This window comes from Sinocyclocheilus rhinocerous, unplaced genomic scaffold (genome assembly GCF_001515625.1).
Source record: "Sinocyclocheilus rhinocerous isolate Xijiao unplaced genomic scaffold, SAMN03320098_v1.1 scaffold861, whole genome shotgun sequence".
NCBI classification, from domain to species: domain Eukaryota; kingdom Metazoa; phylum Chordata; class Actinopteri; order Cypriniformes; family Cyprinidae; genus Sinocyclocheilus; species Sinocyclocheilus rhinocerous.
The window spans coordinates 449,339-476,284 of record NW_015640043.1 but is presented as its reverse complement, the minus strand read 5'-3'; the positions used below and the strand labels follow the sequence as shown (position 1 = coordinate 476,284).

The following is a 26,946-nucleotide window of genomic DNA, read 5'->3' as shown; positions in this document are numbered from 1 at the left end:
TGTGCTGCGTAATATTTTTGTGGAAACCATGATACATATTTTTAAGATTCTTTGATAAATAGAAAGTTCAAAAGAGCAGCATTTAATTGAAATAGACATATTTTGTGATATAAAGGTTTACAGTATTATATATATATATATATATATATAAAAATATAAATTACTATCACTTTTGATCAATTTAATCCTTGCTGAATGGAAAAAGAAAAAAAAACACTTTGGAACAGTAGTGTAAGTCCCCAAATGCTTTCATAATATATAATATAAATTATTGTAGCATGCTCTATGAACCGATGTTTGTTATGGTTGTCTGATTGCTTTATTCTTGATTGTTCAGGTATCAGATAATGACTCAGGACCACCCACCCCTGCTCAGTCAGCAGGCATTGTTGGAGCTCTGATGGAGGTGATGCAAAAGAGGAGCAAAGCCATCCACTCCTCAGGTAAGTGCTTGTTTCACTCTCTCAAAAGTTTCTTCAAAACAGACCACTCATAGCTGCAAAAAAATTTTTTTCTCACTTTAACCAATGTGGATCCAGTTAGATTACTACTCACTGACATTATGTTTTAAAGATGTAACATGTCAAGTCCAACTAAAAGATTATTTTGGTAACATGACAGATAACATGACTTTTTCCTCTTCATTCCGAAGACACAACATCCCCATTTAAATCAATGCATTTTTAGCGTTTGCTGACGCAGATAAACGCTGATGTGTTGAGGTCACTTTTCATACTCTAATATCCTCTGGTTCATTTGAGATTGAGCATGAAAGCCATTGTCAGTAAGTAATGAGTTATTTACGGTGGTTATGCATCTTTTTTGGGTCCTTAGATGAAGATGAGGATGATGAGGATGATGAAGACTTTGAGGATGATGACGAATGGGATGATTAATCCCGCAACACTAACCCCAACCAGTAGAGTAAATTATACTAAATTGTCACTTCCCCTAATTTTACACTCATTCTGTGTATGATTTTTCTTTTCCAAATCGCTGTATATTTTTGTTGCCTTTTTGCTTTTTTTTTTTGTTTTTTTATATTCTGTGCAATACCTCATGTAATCTGTAAAGTACTGTCATTTATCCTCTGTAAAATAATCTCCTGGAATAACCATGTGAAGTTTTATGCCAGGATTCATGATTTGTTGACCTGAATGTTTTTGTTCCCCTGTGAGTGGGGAAAGGGAGATGGACGGGACGCTCGATGTCCTTATTAATTGTTGATTAATGATTTAGATAACACTATTTTCATACCCTACTTTTCTGTACCTTCGATTTTCTTATTCAAATCCTAGTTTCGCATTCTTAGATTTGGTAAGAGGTTCTCCTATCAGAATATGTATGTGCCCTGTATTGTTTCCCTTGTAAATGTACACCAGGCTGATATATTGAGGCTATATATATTTTTGCACGAATAACAAAAGGAAATTCACTGCAGGATGAGAACACATTGGCTGAACACTTTGAATATGATTTCTGTGGTAATCACGATCAGCGTCACACTACATTGCACGTCACAAAGTAGACCGTTCTGAGGTTTTGATTTCACTTTATTAACACGAAAATAACATACAGTAGATTCAAACCGGCAAAGTCGTGAGTGCAGCTTGCTCCTGAATGTGAAAAACCATCAGTTCACAAATATAGAATTTCAGTCATATCAAGAAAATAAAAAAAGCACTTCACAAAAAAAACAATTTAAACTTCCATTTGTTAGAAGCTTTTACAGGTCAATCCTTGACCGACAACTACATTAATGGAAAACAACAAACCTTTGTGCAACAAACACAATTAATGCTGGTTTAACAGTATTGTCTGCCTGAACTGAATATGCTGTCCTTGTCCTGTAAGGATAGTGCTGAAAAAATTGTATAATTGACATCAAATCTTACAAGAGGGTTGGAATGTGGACTGAAAACACTAAATTCTATACTTAAATAAATGGTAATATTTACAAACCTGAGATATGGTGCTTTTCTTTTTAGGAACCTACATTTCTGCAATGCATGTATATTTTAACTTCTAGCTTTTCCAACTTGTATAAATACTTCTTGTGTACCTGTACATCTTTGATGTCTAAAATTACTGGATGAACCTCAACTAGTTGCATGACAGATACATTGGAGTCTGAATTATGGCAATCAGCTTTTAAAGTAAATCGGCTATATTCTTTTTGGATTTGATCTTTCTCATATGATATGAGTCATATGCGCTGATTTATGTTTCTGATGGTGGGTGCCCAACCACCGTTACACCCAATATATTTTTTTCTTAAAGGGGTCCTATTATGCTCTTTTACAAAGTCTTGATTTTGTTTTGGGAGTGTACTAGAACTATGCTCTCATGCTTGGTGGTTCGAAAAACGCATTATTTTTGTGCCGGCAGGCACTTTACTCCCTCATGTTGTGGAAGCTGTCCTCAGTAAAATGCGCAGCACACAATAGCAAATTGGGGTTATAATGCTCAGGAACGGAGTTAAAAAATAAATTGCAACCACTGTTTCCTGACATCATCCGTTTTCGGAAGCACAAACAAAGACGTTTGGGCACGGAGGTGAAAAAAACAGCGTTTCAGACAGTCGCACACCAGACGAGAAGCGCAGCGTCGCGTCGCGCCACATCTTTCAAATTCAAATACAACACACTTCACACTGACTAAAATTAAAAAAGTGAAAAAGCATAATAGGACCCCTTTAAGCAAAATAAAACCCACAAGACGTGCAGTGGTCAAACTGGGAAAATGAACTTACACTGTTAAGATCCAGCTATTATAAGCATCTTTGGACTTGTCTTTTCCACTTAATTTGACACTTTAGAAAGTTAATAAAGTGGGAAGTTGCAGTTTTAGGGTCAGCGATATCATATTTGAACTAATTTCGGTTAATTTTTTGTTTTTTATTTGTTTTCATTATCAATATCTGGCAACACTGATCGCTGGCGCTTAAACTGACAGTAATTAAAAAAGCCCACAGACAGATTATTGCTGACAGGATACCACATTCGCTAAGGCAAACGCACAAAACCATGGTATTATCTGTCAGAAACCTTATCAACACTATCTAGAACGGTAGCATTTAACACTAGTACACAGATCTGTAGAACAAGTAGGTTACAGAATGAAATTAAATATGCAAACACTGGCCATGAAGAAGTCTATGCTATTTCATTCAGTATAGTAGTTAAATTTTCACAAAGTCATGCTAAAAAAAAATTCATAAGAGAACTAGACAGTTATCTATATAGCAATGGTTATTAATGAAAACTATAACAGTAATATGTATTGTTGCATAAATAATAAACAACTGATAAAGTTATCCACCCCTAACTTATAAAGTATTAACAAATTTTGATGCAGTAAATATGGTATGATTTAATGTTCATTCCTCCAAAACAGAAAACATCTTTGACAAACAAGTGTTTAGCGTATATGAGTTGTGTTTGTAGGGGTTATTAAAGCACAATTTTTAAAAATTCTTTCCCACCCCAGACCTCACTTATTTTCAAACCCTGGTTACGGCCATGGTTCAAACTCTACTTAGTGAGCAAAATATTTTGTTGGTGGAAAGAAGTTACGAAAAACATTTAACGTTGTTCATATCAAATGCCAGTTAAGAGAACAAAAGTTTTCATTCGTGTTATTTGTTTTACAGATTAATTTTATATGAGCCGTCTTATACCTCAGGAACGATGATTATTGGTGACCTGCAAGAAAAAGAAGAAACCGCTATTTATGTGTGGATAGAAGTGTTTTCCACTCTCTGACTAATGATTTCATGGTAATTTAAATGATCTCAATCAAGACAACCACTGAACGAATAATTCAATTCTTGGTATAAAAAGGTAATTATTGCTTAAAGTCTTACAATCAGTCCCCAAGAGACCTGATTTGACAGGGTTGGTGTTTACCAAACCCTTAATTTGGAAGTTCCTATCCTGTCCAGTAATATTGAGTGAATTACAAATTTGAGCACGGTGTTTAAAGGCTTACCTACTTCGTCATGTCCTGGACAAATGCTAAATGTCTTACCCTTCGTAGTGTACCAATGCTGCTTCTACGAATAGCTGCCAACAGATCATCACGCGTTGACCCCTGGGTGCCTCCCAGACTCTTTCTTTCATCTTTTCTTCTCAAAGGTACTGGTTTTTCATTTTGAAAAATGCTCTTGCTATGTTTATCCCCTGTAATTTTGAGTCCTTTATTTGCATTAGTCTGGTTTCGAACAGTGCTATCCATTGCGGTTTCTTTTTGTTGCTTGACCATTTCAGCTATTTTTCTAGTTGGCACGTTATTCACAAGTTCTGGTTGACTGTGAGGATGCTTTGGTAAATGAGAAGAGACCAAGTGCTGCTTCCCTTGTGTAGCATCTTTGTTTGTTGAAATCTGGAACTGAAGAGACTGCGTATTGTCCACAGTATCCCATGTCTTGGATTGTTCCTCACTTCTTTCTAGATTGTCTTGTTCTCTCCTTTGTTGCAGCCGCATTTGCTTCTGGCGGTCCTGGTTGCGGGTTAAAATACCGGTTGCGCTCATCCTTGGGCCAGGTAAGTCAAAGTGGTATCCCAGTTTCAACAGGGTGGTGTTGTCCCTTAGCAATTTCACCATTTCCATCTCCACTTGGCCTCCACAGATGTGCCGCTGGTTGTGGAATCGGAGCTCCACCAGTGTTGTGTTGTACTGAACTGACCCAATCAAAGCCAGGATACCTTTGCCTGAAATGAAGTTGGACTCAACATTAAGGTTGGTGATGCTGCAGTTCTTCTTCAGCATTTTGGCCAAAGCAAAAGCTACTTGGTCATCCGCATGGGTGTTGGCAAGGCTGAAAACCTCAACGTGAGTGTTGGAGATTAATGCATCAGCAAAACTCACCAAAACCTCTTGGGATATGTTCTCAATGTTGTTGAGGTTGACTTTATTCAAGGAGGTGTCATTACTCAAGATGTTTTCCAAGGTCTTAACAATATCAGTGGGGTTACCACTTGGCCTCTCTGGTGTAACTTGGTGATGAAGGGCACCTTTATGAATGCCTTTAGGTTTTTGACCACTATTGCCATTCCTCTTGCGATCTAATCTGGATAAATCCACAAAATTCCAATTGCTTGACCTAGCTTCTTTCTCCCCATCTCCCCCTGTTCTGAGCCCCCAATTTTGTTGCTCTCTCTCCTCTTCATTATCCTCAGGCTCTTCACTGCCACATTCCTCTTCGCTCTTATCTGTCTGGCACTCATCCATGCTGTCCTGTGTGTCACCATAGAAAGGAAAACAAGGTTGAGCACTGGCATACCTCAAACAATGATGCTTAATTAAGAAAGATATCACCAGCTGAGACACCAGCAGAGCAATAACTATGTTCCGTGGAAGCAATGTTTCAGTTACAGTCTTCGGTACTCTCTTTGAAGAAACTGAATTTTTATTTAATATAGTGTTATTTTATTTAAAACTAAGCTAAACTAAGCTAACCATAACTATGCATAACTCAGGGTTGAGATAAACTCTTCAGGATAGTGGCCCTCCCTTAATTGTACCCTTAAATCAGGGACGCCCAATCCTCATGGTGAAGTTGGAAATTCTGAGTTCCCAGAAGACACTTTTAACTGGAACACCCTCCCAAGTTAGGGTCCCGACTCGGAATCTCGAAGGAATCGCAACAACTATAACTTCAGGATCCAATATGGCTGCTCAGTACATCAACAGAAGAGAAATAGTAGTAATATATTGTTTATTAGCACCAATGTTTATCTAGGTCTCAATAAACTCAATAAAGCGGTGCACACAGTAGGCTACTATCCAACCTCTATTTGTGAACATGATACTATGGTGTTATCTGTGCAAAATACCACTTTTTTGTGTTTTTAATCGACTGGTATTGCTAACAATGGATGTGTCCATCTTGATTTTCTGACTTCTCTACTGGAACACGGTCCACTTGGGTGTAATGTCATGCCCAGCTCCGACATCCGAGGTAAATGGAACACAGCATTAAAGACCAACTTTCTGTATAGTTTAGCTCCAGTCTTAATTAAATACACCTGAACAAGGTAATCAATGGCTTCAGGAGTACTAGAAACCTATAGGCAGGTGTGTTGGAGAAGGTTGAAGCTAAACTCCGCAAGGTGGTGACCTTCCACAAGGGAGTATTGGGCACGCCTGCCTCAAATGGACTACTCACAGACACTTTAGACTTCATTCTAAATTTAAAGACATTTTTAATCCCTTAATGAAGCTGGAGACCACCTTGTCCCCAAGCTGGGAGCCTCCTTGTGGAGACCTCCCAAAGATTGGGACTTATTGGTTTACCAAAAAAAAAGCCTAACCTGACCCCCACACAAATAAATTCTTTGTGGATATGCCTACACTTTCAGAATACCTTAAATAGTACTTATAGGGGTACACTATCTTGTCACTTGGGCAGTACCCTACAAAGGTACACCTTTGTACCTGCATATTAGTACCTTTTAAGGGTACCACTCCAGTGGCAAGCCTAAGTGTTTGTGTCAAGAAAAAAAAAATGGAATGCAACGAGTGCCTCAAAGTTTGGCATATCACTCAATTTCTGTGTGTAGTCCCTACCTCTAGCAATCTGTGAGTCTCGTTCTCCCAGTACTGGATTTCTTCATTAGTCAGGGAGGCCAGAAGTTCATCTTCATCGATGTCCTCATACTTGCCAAGCTGTTTGTGGTACCCAAAGTTGCTCATACTTGTAATGCTGTCTCCTTTGTGAGTATGAACTTTTAAGCTGCCTCAATACTTGAATGTGGGATTAGTGCAGGCATGTGGGCGTGTGTTAGATAGACTGTTAGTCTAATCTAGGAAGCTGATGGAGGAATTTAAGTGGAGGAGGGTGCACAACAGAGTATCTGCAAATGAGGGTGTCTCTCTATGGGGACACCAAGATTAGGTTTCAAGAAGAATGAGAGTTCATTATGTAGCGGTGACACCTGTCAGCAACTATTGGCCAAAAATGACATAGGAACTGCCCCTTAGGGATACCACTAAAACTAATCTAATTTGTATTAAGTTACAAGATTCAAGATGCATTAAAATTCTCATGTAACACAGTTAAACCTCCATGAATGGCAACGGTTTTGAAGTTGTTAAGCACATACAGTTGTGGTGTCCAAATACTTTGGTCGCCATAAAGTATATATCCATATAGTGTTTGACATTTTGTTTTGGACAGTGAACAGCAAAAAAAAAAAAAAAAACCCCCCCCAGGGCATTTTCATTACATACAAATAAAATTAAAATGTATGATTTTTTTTACATCAATCCAACTTGTTCATCCCAGTTACACACTTGATTTACTCTAATCATGACAAAAAAAATCTATAAAATAAAACTATCAAATCATACCTTAAATAGTACTTATAGGGGTACACTATCTTGTCACTTGGGCAGTACCCTACAAAGGTACACCTTTGTACCTGCATATTAGTACCTTTTAAGGGTACCACTCCAGTGGCAAGCCTAAGTGTTTGTGTCAAGAAAAAAAAAATGGAATGCAACGAGTGCCTCAAAGTTTGGCATATCACTCAATTTCTGTGTGTAGTCCCTACCTCTAGCAATCTGTGAGTCTCGTTCTCCCAGTACTGGATTTCTTCATTAGTCAGGGAGGCCAGAAGTTCATCTTCATCGATGTCCTCATACTTGCCAAGCTGTTTGTGGTACCCAAAGTTGCTCATACTTGTAATGCTGTCTCCTTTGTGAGTATGAACTTTTAAGCTGCCTCAATACTTGAATGTGGGATTAGTGCAGGCATGTGGGCGTGTGTTAGATAGACTGTTAGTCTAATCTAGGAAGCTGATGGAGGAATTTAAGTGGAGGAGGGTGCACAACAGAGTATCTGCAAATGAGGGTGTCTCTCTATGGGGACACCAAGATTAGGTTTCAAGAAGAATGAGAGTTCATTATGTAGCGGTGACACCTGTCAGCAACTATTGGCCAAAAATGACATAGGAACTGCCCCTTAGGGATACCACTAAAACTAATCTAATTTGTATTAAGTTACAAGATTCAAGATGCATTAAAATTCTCATGTAACACAGTTAAACCTCCATGAATGGCAACGGTTTTGAAGTTGTTAAGCACATACAGTTGTGGTGTCCAAATACTTTGGTCGCCATAAAGTATATATCCATATAGTGTTTGACATTTTGTTTTGGACAGTGAACAGCAAAAAAAAAAAAAAAATCCCCCCCAGGGCATTTTCATTACATACAAATAAAATTAAAATGTATGATTTTTTTTACATCAATCCAACTTGTTCATCCCAGTTACACACTTGATTTACTCTAATCATGACAAAAAAAATCTATAAAATAAAAAAATCTATCAAATCTATACTTTTTTTGTAGACTGGACTTATATACTGCTACCTTTTATGCTCAGCTTGTCCTCCAAAGCAGTTGTACATATACCAGAACACCTCTGGAGCTTTAGAATCAATATTACATATTTGTGTAGTAAGTACTTTTCCCAGATTCTTTTCAAATCCACTGTTTGTTGAAAAGTTATCAGCATGCAATATTACAACGTTTTGATTAGGAACCAGTTATGGTGATGAAAACTTGACAGTTCAGGGCCTCCAGAACCAATGATCCAAAGCTAACTGAATATGTGTATAACCTAACTAACAGGACTCAAACATTGCACTGTCATGATATGCTCACATTTTTCAAAAGCTACCCATCTATAACCATCTCTATCAGATGAAATTATCAGATGTACTTGAACAGGCACAGATAAGTATACAGTAAACTACAAATATGTCTAATGTTTCTGACAGTTTATCACAAGGTTAGGTGGTGAGTTTGTGATAATGCTGAAGTCAAAGGTTTCTACTTGACAGGTTGCTGAACATGCTTGTTGATGTTAATAGGGCATAAAGCTATAATATGACCTGTTTAAGTTACTTCAATTGTGATAATGCAGGTTATTATAGAACCACAGTTTAGCAGCACTGAGGTGTGACAGCCAATCTCATGTTCAATGTATGAACACATTAAACAACACTTGTGTACAGTATGTGTTGTAAAAGTGCTGTATTAAAACTTAAAATGAAAACAAATGGAACATCTTGATTGTACACTAGTAGGTGGTACTGAGCGGACAGCAGCCTGACTTCATAGAACAGGCATCAATCCTTTTATTTTCATCTGATATAAACATGTTTTTGTCAGCTAGAACATTATTTTATTGCACAAATAGCACCAAGACATTGCTTTGGGGGCAAAGTCCTTTGGAAGTGATGCAAAATTCACATTAGTGTTCAATGTGAAGTGTTAAAAATACTTAACATTCACATTTTGAAGTATTTTGAACTCATGATGGACAACTAGCGAAACGTCTGGTCATGTCAACCTCATGTTAATTTCTGAATAAAACTCGAAGTGCTTACACCAAATACACAAAATGATGATCTTTAAAATAGCATCATATGACCCCTTTAACTTTTACCCTGAGAGACCATCACTCCTGATACACGATTCTTCCATACAAATCATATTCTTTGTACATCAAGTAGCTTTTAAGTCCTGGTGGGAAACCACCTGAGTTTATGAACTTTGGGTTGCCCAGCCTTCGTGGGGTCATCTCTCTCCTGATTACTAGTCTGCATAGGTGTTGCAGTGAACAAGGATTCCCTGGGAAAGTCAAATTTTTTGTGATACTTTATCTTATGCTGTGACATTCATATTTTTGTGAGTAGAGCTTAAGTGTCCATGCTAGAATTGTTTAGGCAACTCACCCAGCATTTCTGAAATTTCAGCCCACTCCTTATGCCTCTTTAGAACCATTTTCAGCTTGGAGCAGATGGGAACATGATTGACATAGTCGAGGAGAACCCGCACAGCTCTTCCAGAGAACTGCACTAGCCATGAGACGCTGATGAAATCACAAAACTAAATGCAACAGAAGATGGAAGTATAGATACATATGCCACATATTCCGATGAAAACAAATTTCCTTCAGAGGTAAGTTAGCTTAAAATATATCAGCTCTGTACTGCTTATGTTGGAAGATACTCCTTATGTCATACAACTAGGGCTCCTAGTGTACAGATTAATCAACTCACTATTGATTTTAAGAGTTTGCTGATAGCATACTGCTAAGCTAATGCTACAGCACCTGAAGTAAAATACAAATACGCATTGAGTAAAATTTGGAACACTACATAGAAATTAATGTAAATTGTGCAGGAGACTCTATTCACGATTGATTTCAGTAGTGTTTCCTATTATCATGTTGCTAAGCTAATGCTGCAATAGTAGCATAAAGTAAGCTTAGCATAAAAATACAAATATTGAGTAAAATAGTCCATTCTACTTGTATTAAACCATTTTTATTGATACTTTTACGTATTGAATGAATATACACATAAAAAAAAACTAATCTCATTTTGTTTGCCATCTTGGGTTTTATACATTTGGGAATAAACAACTGGAGTGTGCATACGTTGGCAACTTACTAGTGTTAAGACCCAGTTGTTGTGATGTGGTGCTGGTTGTTTTTTCTTTTGTTTTTGTAGGTCCGATCGGTGACTAGTGCTTGACTCGAGCGCACCTGAATCTCGTCATGGCACTGTATTTAAACAAGGTATAGCAGTTAGACGCTGCTGCTGCTTAGGCATTTTGCCATACTCGAGTTTTGATGTCGTTTTGTTGTGCATCCACGCATTTGTTTTGACAACACTATAGTATGCACTCATTCATTCATTCACAGGTGTGACACTAGGTTTTGGAACAGAGACATTAGTGGTGAACTTACTGGAACCTTCTCACTGGTATGTTCTGAGGAGTGGCACCATGTTGAGTCATGAGGACAACAGAAGCATTTTTCTGCATCATAACCATTGTTTAACAGCAGTCGCATCATCATCTCATCCCTCAAGCAGTATTGTAAGGCAGTGGGAAACACTGTGTCGTTGACCTCTGTGAAGTAACAGTTCACATCTGCTCGGCTGGCCAGGAGAATCCTGACAATCTCGTACCTCCAAGCTCTCACCGCCACTAGGCAGCACTGCAGGGGATCCAGATCCATTTTGGCTCCGGCATTTAACAGCAACTGCGTGCCGGTCACATCTCCATTGGAGACCGCAAAGTACAAAGCTGTCTTTCGCATGTCTCCATATTTTTCAGAAACGTGTGTCTAGAAGAGCATTGATATCAAAACCTTCGTCCACCAGGAGCTCCGTGCATCGGACATGGCCTCCATCTGCAGCTGCATGAATTGGGCTCTGGCCTGAGAGACGGAGGGCTCTCCTTGTGGTTATTGGGATTAACATTCTTAAGGCGCTGTAAAAGAGATCACACTCAACTAAATTTTAACATTTTCTGTAAAAAAAAAGGAGAGTGGTGGGGAGGAGTTATTCATCAACATTCAATGCATAGATCAGGAGTTTGTTCAAAACCTCTAGTGGTGAATTCTGATTAGATTTGTTGTGTCCAGGCAAATCATGCAAGGCTAATGCTGTCTCTAGTCGGTTTCCAATTCCAAAGTCCAGTTTAATTTTAGTTAAGAGATTAGAGTGACGAAACTAGCAAAAGATTAGCATTTTTCGTTAAACTTACAGGTAATGCCCCTTGTACGCTGCACAGTGGATGGGAAGCTGTAAGGAAAGATTAGTGATGTTGGGATTGGCCCCATGTTGAAGTAAAAGTTCAATGCAGTCAGGATTGCCAGAGCCAGCAGCATCATATAGCACACTGTCTCCATTTGGCGTCTGAGCATTTACATCGCCACCTGTTGGTGTGGAGGACATCATGGTTTAGTGTTAGTTTACTGGTGTAATGTAAATATGTAAATGTATAATGTGAATCTGTACTAATTTTTTTTTCTTCTAGAAACATTGGTCAACCAGTATTACCATAGTGAATAAGGATGTCCAGCGCCTCTGCTTGTCCGTACTCCGCAGCAATCCCCATGGGCGTCACTCCATGCTCGTCTGTCTCCAAGTAATTTCCTCCATTTTGCAGCAGGAGCGTAAGAATGTCAGTGCAGCCCACCTTGGCTGCTTCATGAATGGCTGTCCACTTTTTAGGGCAGGCTTGTTTAACCGATGCCCCCTGTGATATAAGTGTAAAGGTGATTTCAAATGAGTCTGTTCTTACAGCTCCAAAATAAAACATAAGAGCTCATTAAAAAGGCACTGAAGACACTAAAGAAATTGCAAATGATACCTACCCAATAATATAGGGGAGTCATTTTTGCTGTTGATTCTGTTAGGTGAAGCTCCATTCTCAAGCAGAGTCCTAACAATCTTCACCAGCCCAGCCTGAGTCGCCAAAATCAATGGCGTCTCTCCATCTGCGGTTTCCTCCTCTAAGCTCAACCTGTAAGAACCTTTTCAACCAAACCACTGAGTGTATATCTGACTTGAAACTTGAACTTGATGCAGTTAATGTCAGTCATTTTGTTTTGTTCTTTTAGGAACGAAACAAGCAACTGTTATTGTAAATGAGTCACTGAATCATTCACTCAACCAATTTGTTCAAAAACATTATTAATTCAGGAACTAAACCAAGTGACTTTTATGAGAGAGTCTTTGAATCATTTATGTAAATGATTCATTCAGAAACATTCTAATGTGTGGTGCTCTGAGACATGCAATGGTTGATTCTGCTATGGCTTTGTTTGGGAATATTTTAACTGGTGGAGCAAAAATGGTCAAAATAACTTGTGATAGTGTTACTCAAAATTAATTTCTTGTTTATTGAAATGTTGTATAAAACCAAACTCCCTTTTGCAAGTTACTACTCTAGCTCACCATAAAATACCATCTCCAGCACCTGCACAGACTGCTGGACAGCAGCCCTATGAATTGGGAATCTATCCACCTCAGTGAATGCGGCAGGATAGTCCGACAGCTCCTGAAGAGCAAAGAGGTCACCTGTGGGGACAGATGAAACAATGTTGCACTTAGCAACACAGCTAATTATCCTCATTTAACATAATTCAGCCAAATGAAATGATTCACTTTTTGATGTGAATTTTCCATTTAACCTAATTGTTTTACATCAAGCATAAAATCTGGTGGGAAATTTCACCTCGGAATATTGCATCCAAGATCTTTTGATGTTCCACACTGGGTTTATTTGCAGGATAGAAAAAGTGGATTGTAATATAATGTTTATTAAGATATGTTTGCTTTATTTCAAGATTCCAAAAGGCAACTTCTTATGTGAACATCACACCTTCCGAGAGAGGCGATGTCTTTACACGATTCCTGCACGCTCTATTGAATTGCAGCATCAAGAAGCTCATCTTCGTCATCTAGGTCATCTATGGATCCATTTTCCTGGAGGTAAATAAAAAGCTTTTATATGAACATGTGGGAGAGTAATGTAATGTTTTTACTCACATTGTTCGTGATACGTGTTATAAAAGTCATCTTTGACGTCAAGTATATTGTTTTAACCAAAACCAAATTCTCAGAATACTTTAATATGACACTTTAGTCATATAATGGAAAGGTTGAAGTGACCAGTCAGTTTCTATAAAGTATGTTCTGCTGTAGTTAAAAGGAATTCACACTCAGTCTGTCTTTTTCAAAGAAGTTGTTTTCACAGAAACACTTACATTTTTACAGTCCTCACAGCAGATTTCAACACTTATACACAGCTGGAAACGAACTTTGCGTTAGTTTCAAGGAAATGCTGAACTAGGGCATGCACAAGCGCCACTTCGTCCGCCACTTCCAATGAATCATTCACGCTTCACCGAACAGTAAACAAAGGCTCTAATCTCACCTTGTGAAATACAGTTCCAGTGAAATCACGCGTCTCTCACTGCTGTGCCAGTACTTTAGGTGCACCCAATCTGAATTTGAGTGCTTCCCCTTCCCATGCTCAAAACAGCAACAGACATGCATCTAAATTTGGCGTTCACCTGCTCTGGTCTTTGCCATGCACACCATTAAAGTCAAATGACCACATAATCACTTGATTTTTTTTTTACGTGCATAAAAATATAGGTTTTTTAGTAACAGGTGCAAATAAACACCTGTAATTTGATTTGATGGCTGAAATTATTAATTTACAAAATGACTTTTTTTCTCAATTTAATACAGCAAATACCAATTACTGAAATTCCACCAATTTTCAATGTTTGTATACAGCATACATTTTTTATAGCCTTCTATAAATGTAATTGACCCATAAAGAGTGCAGCTACTGATATACTGTATACAGTGCAGACATAACTTTGCAGCAGGGGAAATCCCAGAGGCACTGCATTATAGCCACCATGTGTTCAATGAATAACTAGAGCAAAAAAATCTTGGAAAATCTCACAGTGGCTTGAAAAAATGCTTCAATTGTCTTAATGTTTAATCTTTTACAAGTCTTGGGCAATGTGTTGGTTTTCAGTCTACATGGTCAAAAGGAATGAAGGAATAAAAAATGGGACTTTATGAGGTTGGATTATGAAAGAATAACTACGAATGTGAGCATAAATATATATTTGAGTTTACAAATTAACAGCGTAAAGATGTTTATAAACAGTCTCATGAAATTTCAGGTTTGGTGATTATGACTGTATGGTTTAAAAATGAATTGATAAAATGCAGGGTGGTATAGAAAAATTTGAGGGTTAAAATGGAAAGAGTAGGATAATAGAGAATGCCTTCGAACAAAATAGTTTTGTTCTGACTCAAAAGCATCTAGAAGGAGTTTAGAAGATGAAACACAGAATAAATTACAGCACAGCAGAAGAAACCTTGATAATAGCACACTGGCTCTGTCAAATGAACATATGAAAGTGTACTTTATTTAGTATCCCAGACAGTTACAAAATCATTTTAATCACTGTACAATATAGGATTCACCATGTTGCATGAATACAATTAACATAATAAAATGCTATTTGTGATCTAATACTTAATCTATACAGCTCGAACTTGGTATCCAAACAGTTATTATGTGTATACAAATTGTTATATCAATTAATATTTTATATAACTGACAATAAGATGATACAGTACATAGTACAATATGTAACATTCAGTGAAAGAACATTTCAGACAAGAAAACTTAAATTCATTGTTATATTTGTACTGATCAAGTCAGATCATATTCCTTGTACAGCAGGTAATTTTTAATCGGAGGTGGAAAAGAATCCATTATAATGGTATTACAGAGTCTTTTAATGGTCATGTGTTTTCTGATTTCCAGACGACAGAGGTGCTTCAGGGATCGTGGGTTGTCTGGAACAAATTCAAAAGCTATCAGTCTGCATTCCCTGAGACTAGAGAACCATCAATCTGTTGCTAGACAACATCTTCTCACATGCATTTGGTCAATTTGAGACTGTGAGCTGTAGTTTGCAGAAGTTTCTTCATTTGAGCCAGAATGAGACTCGCATATATCATGAAAAGACCAGCTGAACAGATAAATAATTATAAGTGAACCCAGTGAACTCACTCAAGATGGTGCATATCTCTGCCCACTCCTTTTGTTTCTCCAGGATGGATATCAGTCGTGAGCAGAGGGGGACGCAGATGACATAGTCCAGTAGGATCAGTACCACTCGTCCAGACAGGTCAACCAGGCAGCACAAACTCATGAAGTCACAGAACTGTGATGTAATGGCAACATAAACATAGCAATTTAAATGTCATAATATTAATCACTTAGTAATATAAAATAAATGGTAACGTGTAATGTTCAGTTAGTCAATGAACTTGGTATCGTAAAACTAACACTGAATAACATTTTTGACAGCATTTAATATTCTAGGTTAATTTTTATTTAGAAATATTTATTTGTGTAGGAACTTGAATTAACCCAGATTAATAAATGCTGTAAATGTATTTTTTCATTATTTTGTGAACCCTAATGATAACAAATATTTTTTTGTAAACTATCACTAAATAAATAAATGCTCAATTAAAGTGTCTTTACTCTGTTCCAAAACCTAGTGCCAGCGATTGCTATATTGAATGGAAAGAGACCGAGAGCTACAGCCAGCTGAGGTGAGAAAAAGTATTGCAAAAGTAATGTAATCCATTACTTTCTATAAAACGTTACATAATGTGTTACTTTTTTAGGGAGTGACACAATATTGTAATGAATTGCTTAATTTTGAAATAAACTTTCCCCAACACTGACAATTAGACACCTACCAAAAGTTGTTCATTTCCAATGAGAGGTGGTGCTTGAGGCATTTTGAGTTACAGTGACCATTAACGATGCAACAAAGAGTTAATTTTATGCAAATGAGCAGGGACACAATGACTGAGGCTAGGAGAAAGGACATTGTTGATGTTAGCATGTTGCAAAGATAATGGCAAAATACACTAATAATCACAAAAAATATGTAGTGCACAAAATATTAGGTGAAATAGTCAAATTTTAATTACATAGAGCTATCTCTGGCCCTGTTTACACCTCAAGATGCATTTTTGTCAATCTGGACACTGCTAAACACAGATGTAAACGGGGTCTGAAACGTTTTGAGCTTATCTACTTTTGACCACTTCCAGAGGTAGTCGAAAATGCATAAGACTGGATTGCTTTTGTAGTGTAGACGCTCATGTGGTCGAATGCGTTAACAGTCACTAAAGCCGTCTACTCTCTGCCTACTGATCTAATTCTTAGACATTATGGGACGTGTTGTTGCCTTTAGACTTAGCTGGCTGAAATTCTATGTTTGGTTTGAAGGTGAAAAAAAAATGTAAAAAGCACATGCTATGTTATCTTACCATTCCTGATTCTAACACAAACCCACAGCATCCGGCGTAGCTTTGCAGCTTTCAGAGCAGACATAAAAGTTGCTGCTATCTGTACCATTTTCTGTTGTCTCCTTTTGCGTTTAAAAGTAAATTGAGTGAGCTTATTTCGCAATATTAGATTGAAAGATCAGAAAAAGACGGATTGGATCGGGGACACAAAAAACCTGATCGGGACATCCCTAGTCCTAACCAAATGTAGTACCTACTATTCTATGCTGCTATTTGAAAAAGTGGTTCTGTCAGAACTGTGCTTAAAATGTTGTCTATGTAGGCTGTGGAACAGAACCTTGTACCCAATAGTAATCAGGCCCAAAACTCACAGGTATTTTGTCTTCGCCATCACAGATGACACAACATGGTTTATGTAGATGTATGTCCTTCCAAGCAAACCCCATGTAGAAATGGAAATCATGGTGACAATGGAAACATTTGTCTACATCATATCCATGATTAAGTAGTAATCGCATCATCTCCTCATCCTTCAGGCAGTATTGTAAGGCAGTGGGAAACAATGTGTCGTTGACCTCAGTAAAGTAACAGTTCACATTTGCTCGGCTGGCCAGGAGAATCCTGACAATCTCGTACATCCCAGCTCTCACCGCCACTAGGAGGCACTGCAGGGGATCCAGATCAGGTTTGGCTCCGGCATTCAACAGCATCTCTGTGCAAGTTACATCTCCATTTGAGACGGCAAAGTAAAGGGCGCTCCTACGCATGTCACTGTAGTTGTCGGAGATGGTTTGGTCAAGTAGAGCGTTCACATCAAAACCGCTGTCAACCAGGAGCTGCAGGCACTGCGCATGACCTCCATCTGCAGCAGAGTGTACAGGACTCTGACCAGACTCTATGAGAGCCATTTTGCTTGTGACAGATATCAGTTTTTTCAACACACTGAAAATAGAATCGGTATGACGCAGGTTAGTATACGTGTGTACGATTATGATCACAAATTTTTACTCTGACTGTTAATAGAGGTTGATTTTTATTCAAATTAACACACTTTTTTATGAATATCACATTAAACTGACTTGGAAACTATATTCTATGTCAGCATTTATTTTTTATTTTCCCCCCAAATGCCTTTTATGTTGATTTCCAACAATTCCATCATAAAAAAATTAGTATACGTGTGTACGATTATGATCACTTTAAATTTTTACTCTGACTGTTAATAGAGGTTGATTTTTATTCAAATTAACACACTTTTTTATGAATATCACATTAAACTGACTTGGAAACTATATTCTATGTCAGCATTTATTTTTTATTTTTCCCCCAAATGCCTTTTATGTTGATTTCCAACAATTCCATCATAAAAAAATTGATAATTATGTATAAATCTATGATAATCTTACCAAAGAGTGAAATGCACATATCGTAAAACTTTTGCCTTTTTCCATCACCATGCCCATTTAGGGGCTCCGTATTTTCCAAAATAGCTAGAATCTTCCCCCTAACTATTATTATTATTATTATTATTTTAAGGTACTGTTTAGTTACTGTTACTGGGCTTGTTTACCAGAGCTGGAAGTAAAATTTATGAAATTATGTGCAGAAAAAAAAAGAGAAGAAAGTAAGAAGAAAATCAAGCTGAACATCACAAAATTGTACATTATTTCCAGTCAAATTGTAATTTTTTCAAATTATATAAAAAGTGTGAAAATATTATTTACTTGTCTGTATTTATGATACATTAAATGCTAGTTGTGAAATTAGACTTAGCAAGACAAAGGAGTCTGCCATTTTAATCCAAATATATTAAAAATGTGACGTTTAAACAGTACATCATCTGAGATGTGGTGGAAATGACACTGTGCTGAGAATTTATTAATTTTTAGAAAAAAATGAAGACAAAAGGATAGAATCTCCAGTGATTCTATACACTGTTAGACATTGTTAGTGGACAAATTAAACTAGCGAGAGCGTGAAAAAGTGTTTCCACTGCGCCAAAAATGCCAACAGTTTAAAAAAAAGACGCAACTACCCTCACGCTAATGGTATTTTAGTGTTTACTTATTTTAAATCATTCCATACTTACAGGTAGTGGCCCTCGAAGGCTGCACGATGAATAGGAAGATGCCCGGTCAAACTAGCCAGGTCTGGTGAGGCTCCATGTTCAAGCAGAAGATCCACACAGTCTGGGTTTCCAGAACCAGCTGCATCCATCAACACACTTTCACCGTTACAGGACTGTGCATTCACATCAGCTCCTTGTCAAGATGGATGGATTAAAATCAATTAAGACAAATCTTGTTTAATCTTTCTCTCATTTGTGAGATCAAAGGTTCTCACCAATATCAATGAGAACTTGGAGGACTTCAAGATTTGCACATTCTGCTGCTACACTCAATGGTGTCACTCCATGACAATCCCGCACTGACACTTGGCCGCCACGTCTCAGCAGCAGCATTAAAATGTCAACGCAGCCCACCTGGGCTGCTTCATGCAGTGCCGTCCACCTCTTAGAACATACCTGATCCACTACAGCTCCATGTGCAATGAGAGCGTACACCATTTGATAAGATCGGACTCTTACAGCTTGGGCGAAATAAAGAAGACGGTTATAGTTATTATGGAAAGTACAAGCAGGTACCATCAACAGGGCAACTAATCAACAGGTAAGTTGCACTTCACCCAGCAGAAGTGGAGATTCCTTTTTGCTGTTGGGGTTATGTGGTAATGCTCCATGTTCCAGAAGGATCCTGATATTCTCCTCTAGTCCAGCTTGAACTGCTAAAGTCAAGGCAGTCTCTCCATTCCTACTTTTCTCCTCCAAGTTTGGCTGGCTGGAGACTGTGGATTATATGATTGATCAAATATCTCAAAACCAAATGTAAAGTATATATGTCTGATACAGTCTCAGTAACTTATTCAACCCTTAAATTTCTATCAGAATTGTGTCTATCCATGTTCAGGACTCACCCAGAATTGTCTCCAGTACTTTCCCTGATGGTTGCATGGCGGCTTGTTGGAGTGGTAGAAATCCTCTACTGTCCACTTCCTTGAAGGCCATGGGAAATTGCCTGAGCTCACGGATGACCGCAGTATCACCTTATGATCAGGGTACATAAACGGATTACAGATGTACTGTGATAGCCAAAAGTTTTGGCAGTGACATAAATTTAGTGTTTTGCAAAGTTTGCTGCTTAAGCTGTTGTGGTGTTCATTCACATTGTTTCTAGATTCTTGTGTAGAGTGATCAGATGCACTTAAAATAATTGCTAAAAGCTTCATTGGCCAAAAAATGAACTTTTCACAAAAAAAAACTAATTTCACTATTTTTTGATCCTGACACAAAATGACCAGCTAACATTATTTGACTAATCATATCAGCAGCACATGTGACACAAGTCCTGAAAGTAGACAAAGAGAACCCAAACAAACAAGTGAGTCAAAAATATGTTCTTTTTCATTTATTTATTCAGGAAAATGATACATTATTACATATCTGTGAGTGGCAAAAGTATGTGAATCTCTAGGATTGGCAGTTAATTTGAAGGTGAAATTAGAGTCCATCTGTTCAGAGGTGTTTTTAATCAGTGAGATGACTATCAGGTGTCAGTGTGTGCCCTGTTTTATTTAAAGAACAGGGATCTATTAAAGTTTGGTCATGTTTGTGGAAGTGTATCATGGCATGAACAAAGGAGATCTCTGAGGACCTCAGAAAAAGAGTTGCTGTTGCTCATCAGGCTAGAAAAGGTTTCAAAGCCATCTCTAAAGAGTTTGGACTCCACAAATCCACAGTCAGACAGATTGTGTACAAATGGAGGAAATTCAAGACCACTGTTACCCTCCCCAGGAGTGATTGACCAACAAAGATCACTCCAAAAGCAAGACGTGTAATAGTCTGCAAGGTTGCAAAGGAACCCAGAGTAACTTCTAAGCAACTAAAGGCCTTTCTCTCATTGGCTAATGTTAATGTTCATGAGTCCACCATCAGGAGAACACTGAACAACTACGGTGTGCATGGTGCATCCAAAAAGAACATTGCTGCCAGTCTGCAGTTTGCTAAAGATCATGCGGACAAGCCAGAGGGCTACTGGAGAAATGTATTGTGGACAGATGAGACCAAAATAGAACTTTTTGGTTTAAATGAGAAGCTTTATTTTTGAAGACAAGAACACACTGTATTCCAGCATAAGAACCTTATCCCATCTGTGAAACACAGTGGTGCTGGTATCATGGATTGGGCCTGATGGAACAATGAATTATAATTGTCAGGACATCTGTCAGTAAACTAATTTTCAAGAGAAAGTGGGTCATGCAACAAGACAACGACCCCAAGCACACAAGTTGTTCTACCAAAGAATGGTTAAAGAAGAACAAAGCAAATGTTTCGTAATGGTCAAGTCAAAGTCCAGACCTTAATCCAATTGATATTTTGTGGAAGGAACTGGAGCAAGTAGTTCATAGGAGAAAACCCACCAACATCACAGAGCTGAAGCGGTTTTGTACTGAGGAATGGTCTAAAACTCCTTCGAGATGTTGTGCAGGACTGATCAGCAGTTACAAGAAACATTACCTGCAGTTATTGTTGCAAAAGGGGGTCAGACCAGATACTGAAAGCAAAGATTCACATACTTTTGCCACTCACAGATATGTAACACTGGATAATTTTTCTCAATAAATAAATGGCAAATAAAATATTTTTGTCTAATTTGTTTGTTTGGGTTCTCTTTGTCTACTTTTAGGACTTGTGTGAAATGTTTTGAGTCATATTTATGCAGAAATATAGAAAATTCTAAAGGGTTCACAAACTTTCAAGCAGCACTGTATATATATATATATAATATTTTTTTTTTTCTTTCTCAAATATTTTATATTTTATCCATTACCTGTCTCGATTGCTGCCAGCAGTTTCGAATTCTCATCACTTGTGGAGCTTCAAGAATATAACAATGTTAAGCAAAGTATTTTTTTTGTTGCTATTTTAACTATTCAGTTTCCATGAAAACATATACATATACTAAAAAAGAACCAATCAATCAGTCAAACCAAAGTGTTAGTTTAGATGATGTTATGTGAACAACATACATACCCGTTTTTCGATATTGCAAATGCCTGATGACAAGACTGACTTGTGTGAAATGTTTTGAGTCATATTTATGCAGAAATATAGAAAATTCTAAAGGGTTCACAAACTTTCAAGCAGCACTGTATATATATATATATAATATTTTTTTTTTTCTTTCTCAAATATTTTATATTTTATCCATTACCTGTCTCGATTGCTGCCAGCAGTTTCGAATTCTCATCACTTGTGGAGCTTCAAGAATATAACAATGTTAAGCAAAGTATTTTTTTTGTTGCTATTTTAACTATTCAGTTTCCATGAAAACATATACATATACTAAAAAAGAACCAATCAATCAGTCAAACCAAAGTGTTAGTTTAGATGATGTTATGTGAACAACATACATACCCGTTTTTCGATATTGCAAATGCCTGATGACAAGACTCTTTAATGGTCAGCTGAATGAGATAATCGGTAAATTCATCTTCATTCATCCTGTCCAATATAACATGCCCATCTAAAAAAATGTCCCATGAATCAGAGACCATGTAATAACAGCCTCAATGACTATTTGAGCTAATCACAGCAAAGTGCAGCAAAATGAGTTATATTTACGAACATGAACCTTTCAGTAAGCATAGCTGCAGGCTCACCTATGTGACGAGACTCATCAAGGTCAAGTTTCTTACCACCAAATGACATGAGCTTTTATATCCAAGCATGACCTGCTTCCATTGCCAATGAAATGCCATGGATTAAATGCCATTCCATTAGATATAGTCTGTTTCTATTGTAGTCACTTTTAGGCAACACACACCTGAATAAAATATGTTGTCATACTCTGGGAAGTGATATCACATGAGATAATTCACTTTTCTATTACTTATTCTATTATATAGCCTATATATTTGCATATACATAGCCTACATAAAGTGGCCTCTGATGCTATTACAGAGGTCAGTTTTGTAAGGGTAATAGACCATATTCTTATAAAATTATATTTTTAAATGTTAATTCTAATTCTAATTATAAATTGCTAACAATATTAGAGTTTTAATTACTCTTTACTCCTAAACTAAGTCATCCCGTTCAATTACAAACGCTTTGTGAATTGGTTCAATCGAATCTTTAAAAAGAATCGGCTCAAGAGAACGACTCATTTGCGAATCGTACATCATTAGTGCCACCACGGTTACCATAGCAACGGTCAAACACTTTCAAGTCAGTGTAAACCTGTGCTCGACTAATTTATTTTGAACCTTAATAAAAATTTCGCCGTCAAATTTCTTTCAAAAATATCAGAATAAATCGTGTTATGATTGAACTGTATGTTTTAAGCGTTTAGGTGTAATACATTTGCCATGTCAGAGCCGGAGAGTGAAACTGTGAGTCCTGAAGCCAGTTTCGCTGCGGAGCAAAGTGTGTTACAAGAAGTCATTCAGACCGAGACTGAAGTTCATGAAGACTATGAAAATGCTGAATCTACGCACGAGATCAAAGTGGACGGCTGTACCGCCACTGACATGCTTTTACAAGAAGAAAATATTGCGGATTCAACTGGAGACCAAGACGGTATAAACCAACAAGGAAGTGAATCCAACCAGACACTTTCATCCAGTGATGCGGATACTGTCACAAGGTGACCAAGGCAGAGTATCATCATGCTACTGTACAGACAATGCCCAAGAAGAAGCTTGATAGGGGCGTTGAGATGTTCAGCAGGGATACACAGGTGTGCGCACGCATACACACCTTACACACTATAAAATGGATTCCAGTCTTGTTTGTTGATTTCCACTATGCCGAACCCCTGAGTGAATGACACCTTACACAGTAATAAAACACTTCAAATGGACAGAACTTTCATCTCTTTGCCTCAATTTAATTTACATTGAATTAAAGGAACTATCACTTAGTGAAAGAATGGCATATAATGCATTTGCTTATGAAAATTAGCTATTTAATTAAACTTTTAATTCTATATAAAATATATTGTATATAAAATATGTATTATATATAATATTTAATATATATTGTATTGTAATATTATTCTAAAAATTGTAATATTGTATATTAAAATATTTATAAAAAATTAGTTTGAATAAAAATGATCCCTTATATTTTAATGATGTATCCATTGTTTATTGTTTATAAAACACACACACACGGAGTGAATCTTTAATAAAAACTTCAAAAAAAAAATGTGTTACCCATATATTTAATGATTTATAAAACATCGGCTCACTTTGTAATGTCAAGACAATTGGATTTAAAAATGAATTAAATTTTTTAAAAGATTATAAAATTTGGCCAAAATCACAATATTATTGACCACAAATATAGCTAGGGCAGAACAAAACATATTTTATTCTTTTATATTCCAAATCAGCTATTACATATTTTAGTACATTTATTTAATACATTGTTTGTTTGTTTTGTTTATTTATTTATTTATGAAACTTTGGATGAATAAAATACAGGTTCCAATTATTCTGTTTTTCACAAAATAAATAGAAGCAGTAAAACACTTTTTAAAATATATTAATACTTTTATTCAACAAGGACATAATAAATTATTTAAAAGTGACAGTTTATAATGTTACAAAAGATGTTGTAAGATGTTGTTTAAATGCTGTTTTGAACTTTCTATTTATCAAAGTATCTTGAAAAAATGTATGATAGTTTCCACAAAAATATTAAGCAGCACAACTATTTTAACATTGATAATAATAATAATAATAAATGTTTCTTGAGCACTAAATATGCATAGAATGATTTCTGAAGGATCATGTGACGTTGAAGACCGGAGTAATGACTGCTGAAAATGCAACTTTGCATCACAGGGATAAATTACATTTTAAAATACAGTAACATAGAAAACAGTTATTTTACATTGTATAAGATTTTACAATATTACTGTTTTTACTGTATTTTTCATCAAATAAATGCACAGTGTAGCTTCAAATCTGGGTTGCTGTTTTGACTGCAGTGCATACTTCTAATTTTCTTTTCCCTTTAAACAGACGGTTGAGTTGAAGAACCAGGCTCAGCAGTGCTCCAAGAACGCCTCGACTCAGATGACCAAAATCGGCTGTTATGTGTCCAACATGGAGGACAAGCTCATCACCCCAGAGACTTACATCACTGCAGGAGAGTATCACAGCAAGAGACTGAGAGCTGTACATGTGTTTGGTGGGGTTGAGAGGGAATTGCGTTCATTCTGTGCTTTCACTGTTCATGACAAATGCTTGTATGTGTGTGTATGTTTTCCTCAGGTCATTACACTACAGTCATATGTCAGGTGTTGGCTAGCCAAGTGTTTCAGAGACAGCTTGAGACAGGCTAAAGAGCAGCATCTAGCATGGCTGGAAAATGAAAAGAGAAGGACGAAAGAGGAGAAAGAGCAGCTGATCAGAGATGAATATCACCGCAGGATGAGTCAAAGGCAGATTTTGATCTGCTTTATGATGCCATGAAAAGTGAGTAAGTGAGTGTTTGTGTAGTAACTAACTACAAGTAGCAATGCTACTAACTTAAAGGTGAAGAGTGTATTTTCTGCACCACTAGAATCACCCAATAGAATTGCAAAAATATTGACTTTATTTTAATAACAGGTCTTCCTGAAACTCCATGAACACACAGATAGTCCTCAAATTAATTATATTTGACTCTGCCCATTAAGCTGTATTTAACCTAGAAAAAAGATCAGCTTTACTACATGTTTTAGTAGCATGTCAATTGCTTAGCTGCTTTCATAATAGCTTTTACAAGCTACTGCTTTTTCGGTCATATTGTACTGCATGTATGTGTGCAGCTTTTTAGTCAATTGGTGGGTTCAGTCAGTTCATGCAAATGAACTGCTTATAATAAATTATTGACTATTCATTTCAGTCCCTTTACAGACTGTCCTCATTTTGTAAAGTAAAATATAATTAAATACTGTTGTGCATCACTGTGTTTTTTAGGGCTGGGTTTTGACACAAATTTCACGATTTGATTCGATTCTCATTCACAAGCTTGCGATTCGATTCGATTACTGATTCGATTCAATATCGATTATTTTGGATATATATCAGGTACAGTACATGCCAAATTTTCTCAAGGAAAAAAAATCTCTCAACTAATACTGTAAAATATACATGAGAGTCAGTTGGTACTACATTACTATAATATTGAAGGTTAAAATTGACTGATTTTTTAAAATGACACTTAATAAAATTACAATTACATAATAACATTTCTACTTCAATTCGTTTTTTTGACATATAAACATAATGGTGGCTGTCATAAAAACTTGATGGATTTTTCACACATAAATTAAACATTGAAGAACAGTAAAATTTATAATGAATATGTTATATGGTGCATATATTTAGCAAAATGCCCCTCTCTACAATTAATTTTTCTATCTGACTAATGAGTTTATGGTCACCGAATATGTTTTTCTGAGGTAAATGTGACCTTACGTGACATTGTTTACAAGCCGTTATACTGACGTCTTTGCGCGGCTGAAACATTGATTGAGTGATTACATGAGACCGGATATGGATTGTAAAGTGACGGATTGTGAATGATTAGTTCACGTCGCATCTGTTGATTTAAAATTACCAAAGCACAATGCTTATTGTGATTTATTGGATGGGAAGTGCCCTTCAACGTTCCGTCCATTAACTGAAAACAGGCTAGAGTAGACTAATCGATTCTTTGGATTTAAGAATCGATATCGTTCCGTAAAAATGAGAATCGATTAATATCGAGATATCGATATTTTTACCCAGCCCTATTGTTTTTACTCTTTTACACTTGTTCAAAAGTGTGTGGTTAAAAATATTTTTTGAAGAAATTAATATTTTTATTCAGCAAGGATACATTAAAGGGGTCATATGATGAGATTTCAAGTTTTCCTTTCTCTTTGGAGTGTTACAAGCTGTTCACTCCTAAAACGCCTCGTTTAAACATGCCCCCACATGTCTAGGTCACGATGTGGGAAGATTTGCATAACGCTGCCCAAATGTTAACGCAAAGAAAGGAGTAACTTTATTGTTGCTGCCATCGGCGCTGCCATGTTGTGAAGACGCTGTGTGTTTCGTTGCGAAAGCGAAAATACTTTGTTTGGCCTTCCAAAAGAGGACACGACTAGAAATCAGTGGTTAAGTTCTATTTACAACACTGTTCCAGAACAGTTCAACCCAAATATTCAGATGTG

General features: G+C 36.8%; 4 protein-coding genes and 1 pseudogene across 4 annotated transcripts in view; 2 read left to right on the top strand and 3 right to left on the bottom strand.

Moving 5' to 3' along the window:
* The window catches only part of LOC107752346 (neural Wiskott-Aldrich syndrome protein-like), a 28,916-nt gene extending 27,238 nt beyond the window's left edge, over positions 1-1,678 (top strand). Inside the window, exons 11-12 of the mRNA XM_016568297.1 lie at positions 338-443; positions 835-1,678. Of these exons, the coding sequence (XP_016423783.1) occupies positions 338-443; positions 835-896 (168 nt within the window). The 3' untranslated portion in view covers positions 897-1,678. The remainder of the gene's footprint in view (positions 1-337; positions 444-834) is intronic.
* Positions 1,584-7,682, bottom strand: LOC107752345 (leiomodin-2-like). Its single transcript, XM_016568296.1, has 4 exons — positions 7,557-7,682; positions 6,571-6,669; positions 4,030-5,238; positions 1,584-1,616 (listed from the first exon to the last, which is right to left on the bottom strand). The coding sequence occupies exons 1-4, from the start codon at positions 7,680-7,682 to the stop codon at positions 1,584-1,586; spliced, it is 1,467 nt and encodes a 488-aa protein (XP_016423782.1).
* A 1,786-nt stretch (positions 7,683-9,468) lies between these two features.
* Positions 9,469-13,387, bottom strand: LOC107752344 (ankyrin repeat and SOCS box protein 15-like; annotated as a pseudogene).
* Positions 13,388-15,053: 1,666 nt separating this feature from the next.
* Positions 15,054-22,234, bottom strand: LOC107752343 (ankyrin repeat and SOCS box protein 15-like). Its single transcript, XM_016568294.1, has 9 exons — positions 22,149-22,234; positions 21,562-21,608; positions 19,649-19,777; positions 19,361-19,519; positions 19,019-19,264; positions 18,765-18,936; positions 17,047-17,617; positions 15,417-15,570; positions 15,054-15,199 (listed from the first exon to the last, which is right to left on the bottom strand). The coding sequence occupies exons 1-9, from the start codon at positions 22,232-22,234 to the stop codon at positions 15,054-15,056; spliced, it is 1,710 nt and encodes a 569-aa protein (XP_016423780.1).
* A 1,156-nt stretch (positions 22,235-23,390) lies between these two features.
* Positions 23,391-26,946, top strand: part of LOC107752357 (IQ and ubiquitin-like domain-containing protein) — a 9,086-nt gene continuing 5,530 nt past the window's right edge. Inside the window, 4 exon segments of the mRNA XM_016568305.1 lie at positions 23,391-23,472; positions 24,764-24,919; positions 25,016-25,175; positions 25,178-25,219. Coding sequence (XP_016423791.1) covers positions 23,419-23,472; positions 24,764-24,919; positions 25,016-25,175; positions 25,178-25,219 — 412 coding nt within the window. The 5' untranslated portion in view covers positions 23,391-23,418.

Bases quoted from the DNA above. Each gene is read 5' to 3' on its own strand.
- LOC107752345 (XM_016568296.1), bottom strand. From the start codon at position 7,682: ATGAGCAACTTTGGGTACCACAAACAGCTTGGCAAGTATGAGGACATC. The intron at 6,670-7,556 runs GTAGGGACTACA...TACCACAAACAG, and splicing joins AGACTCACAGATTGCTAGAG to CTTGGCAAGTATGAGGACAT. The intron at 5,239-6,570 runs GTAGGGACTACA...GGTGACACACAG, and splicing joins AGACTCACAGATTGCTAGAG to GACAGCATGGATGAGTGCCA.
- LOC107752343 (XM_016568294.1), bottom strand. From the start codon at position 22,234: ATGAATGAAGATGAATTTACCGATTATCTCATTCAGCTGACCATTAAA. The intron at 19,520-19,648 runs GTGAGTCCTGAA...TATAATCCACAG, and splicing joins AGTACTGGAGACAATTCTGG to TCTCCAGCCAGCCAAACTTG. The intron at 15,200-15,416 runs GTGAGTTCACTG...AATTTGTTCCAG, and splicing joins AGAGATATGCACCATCTTGA to ACAACCCACGATCCCTGAAG.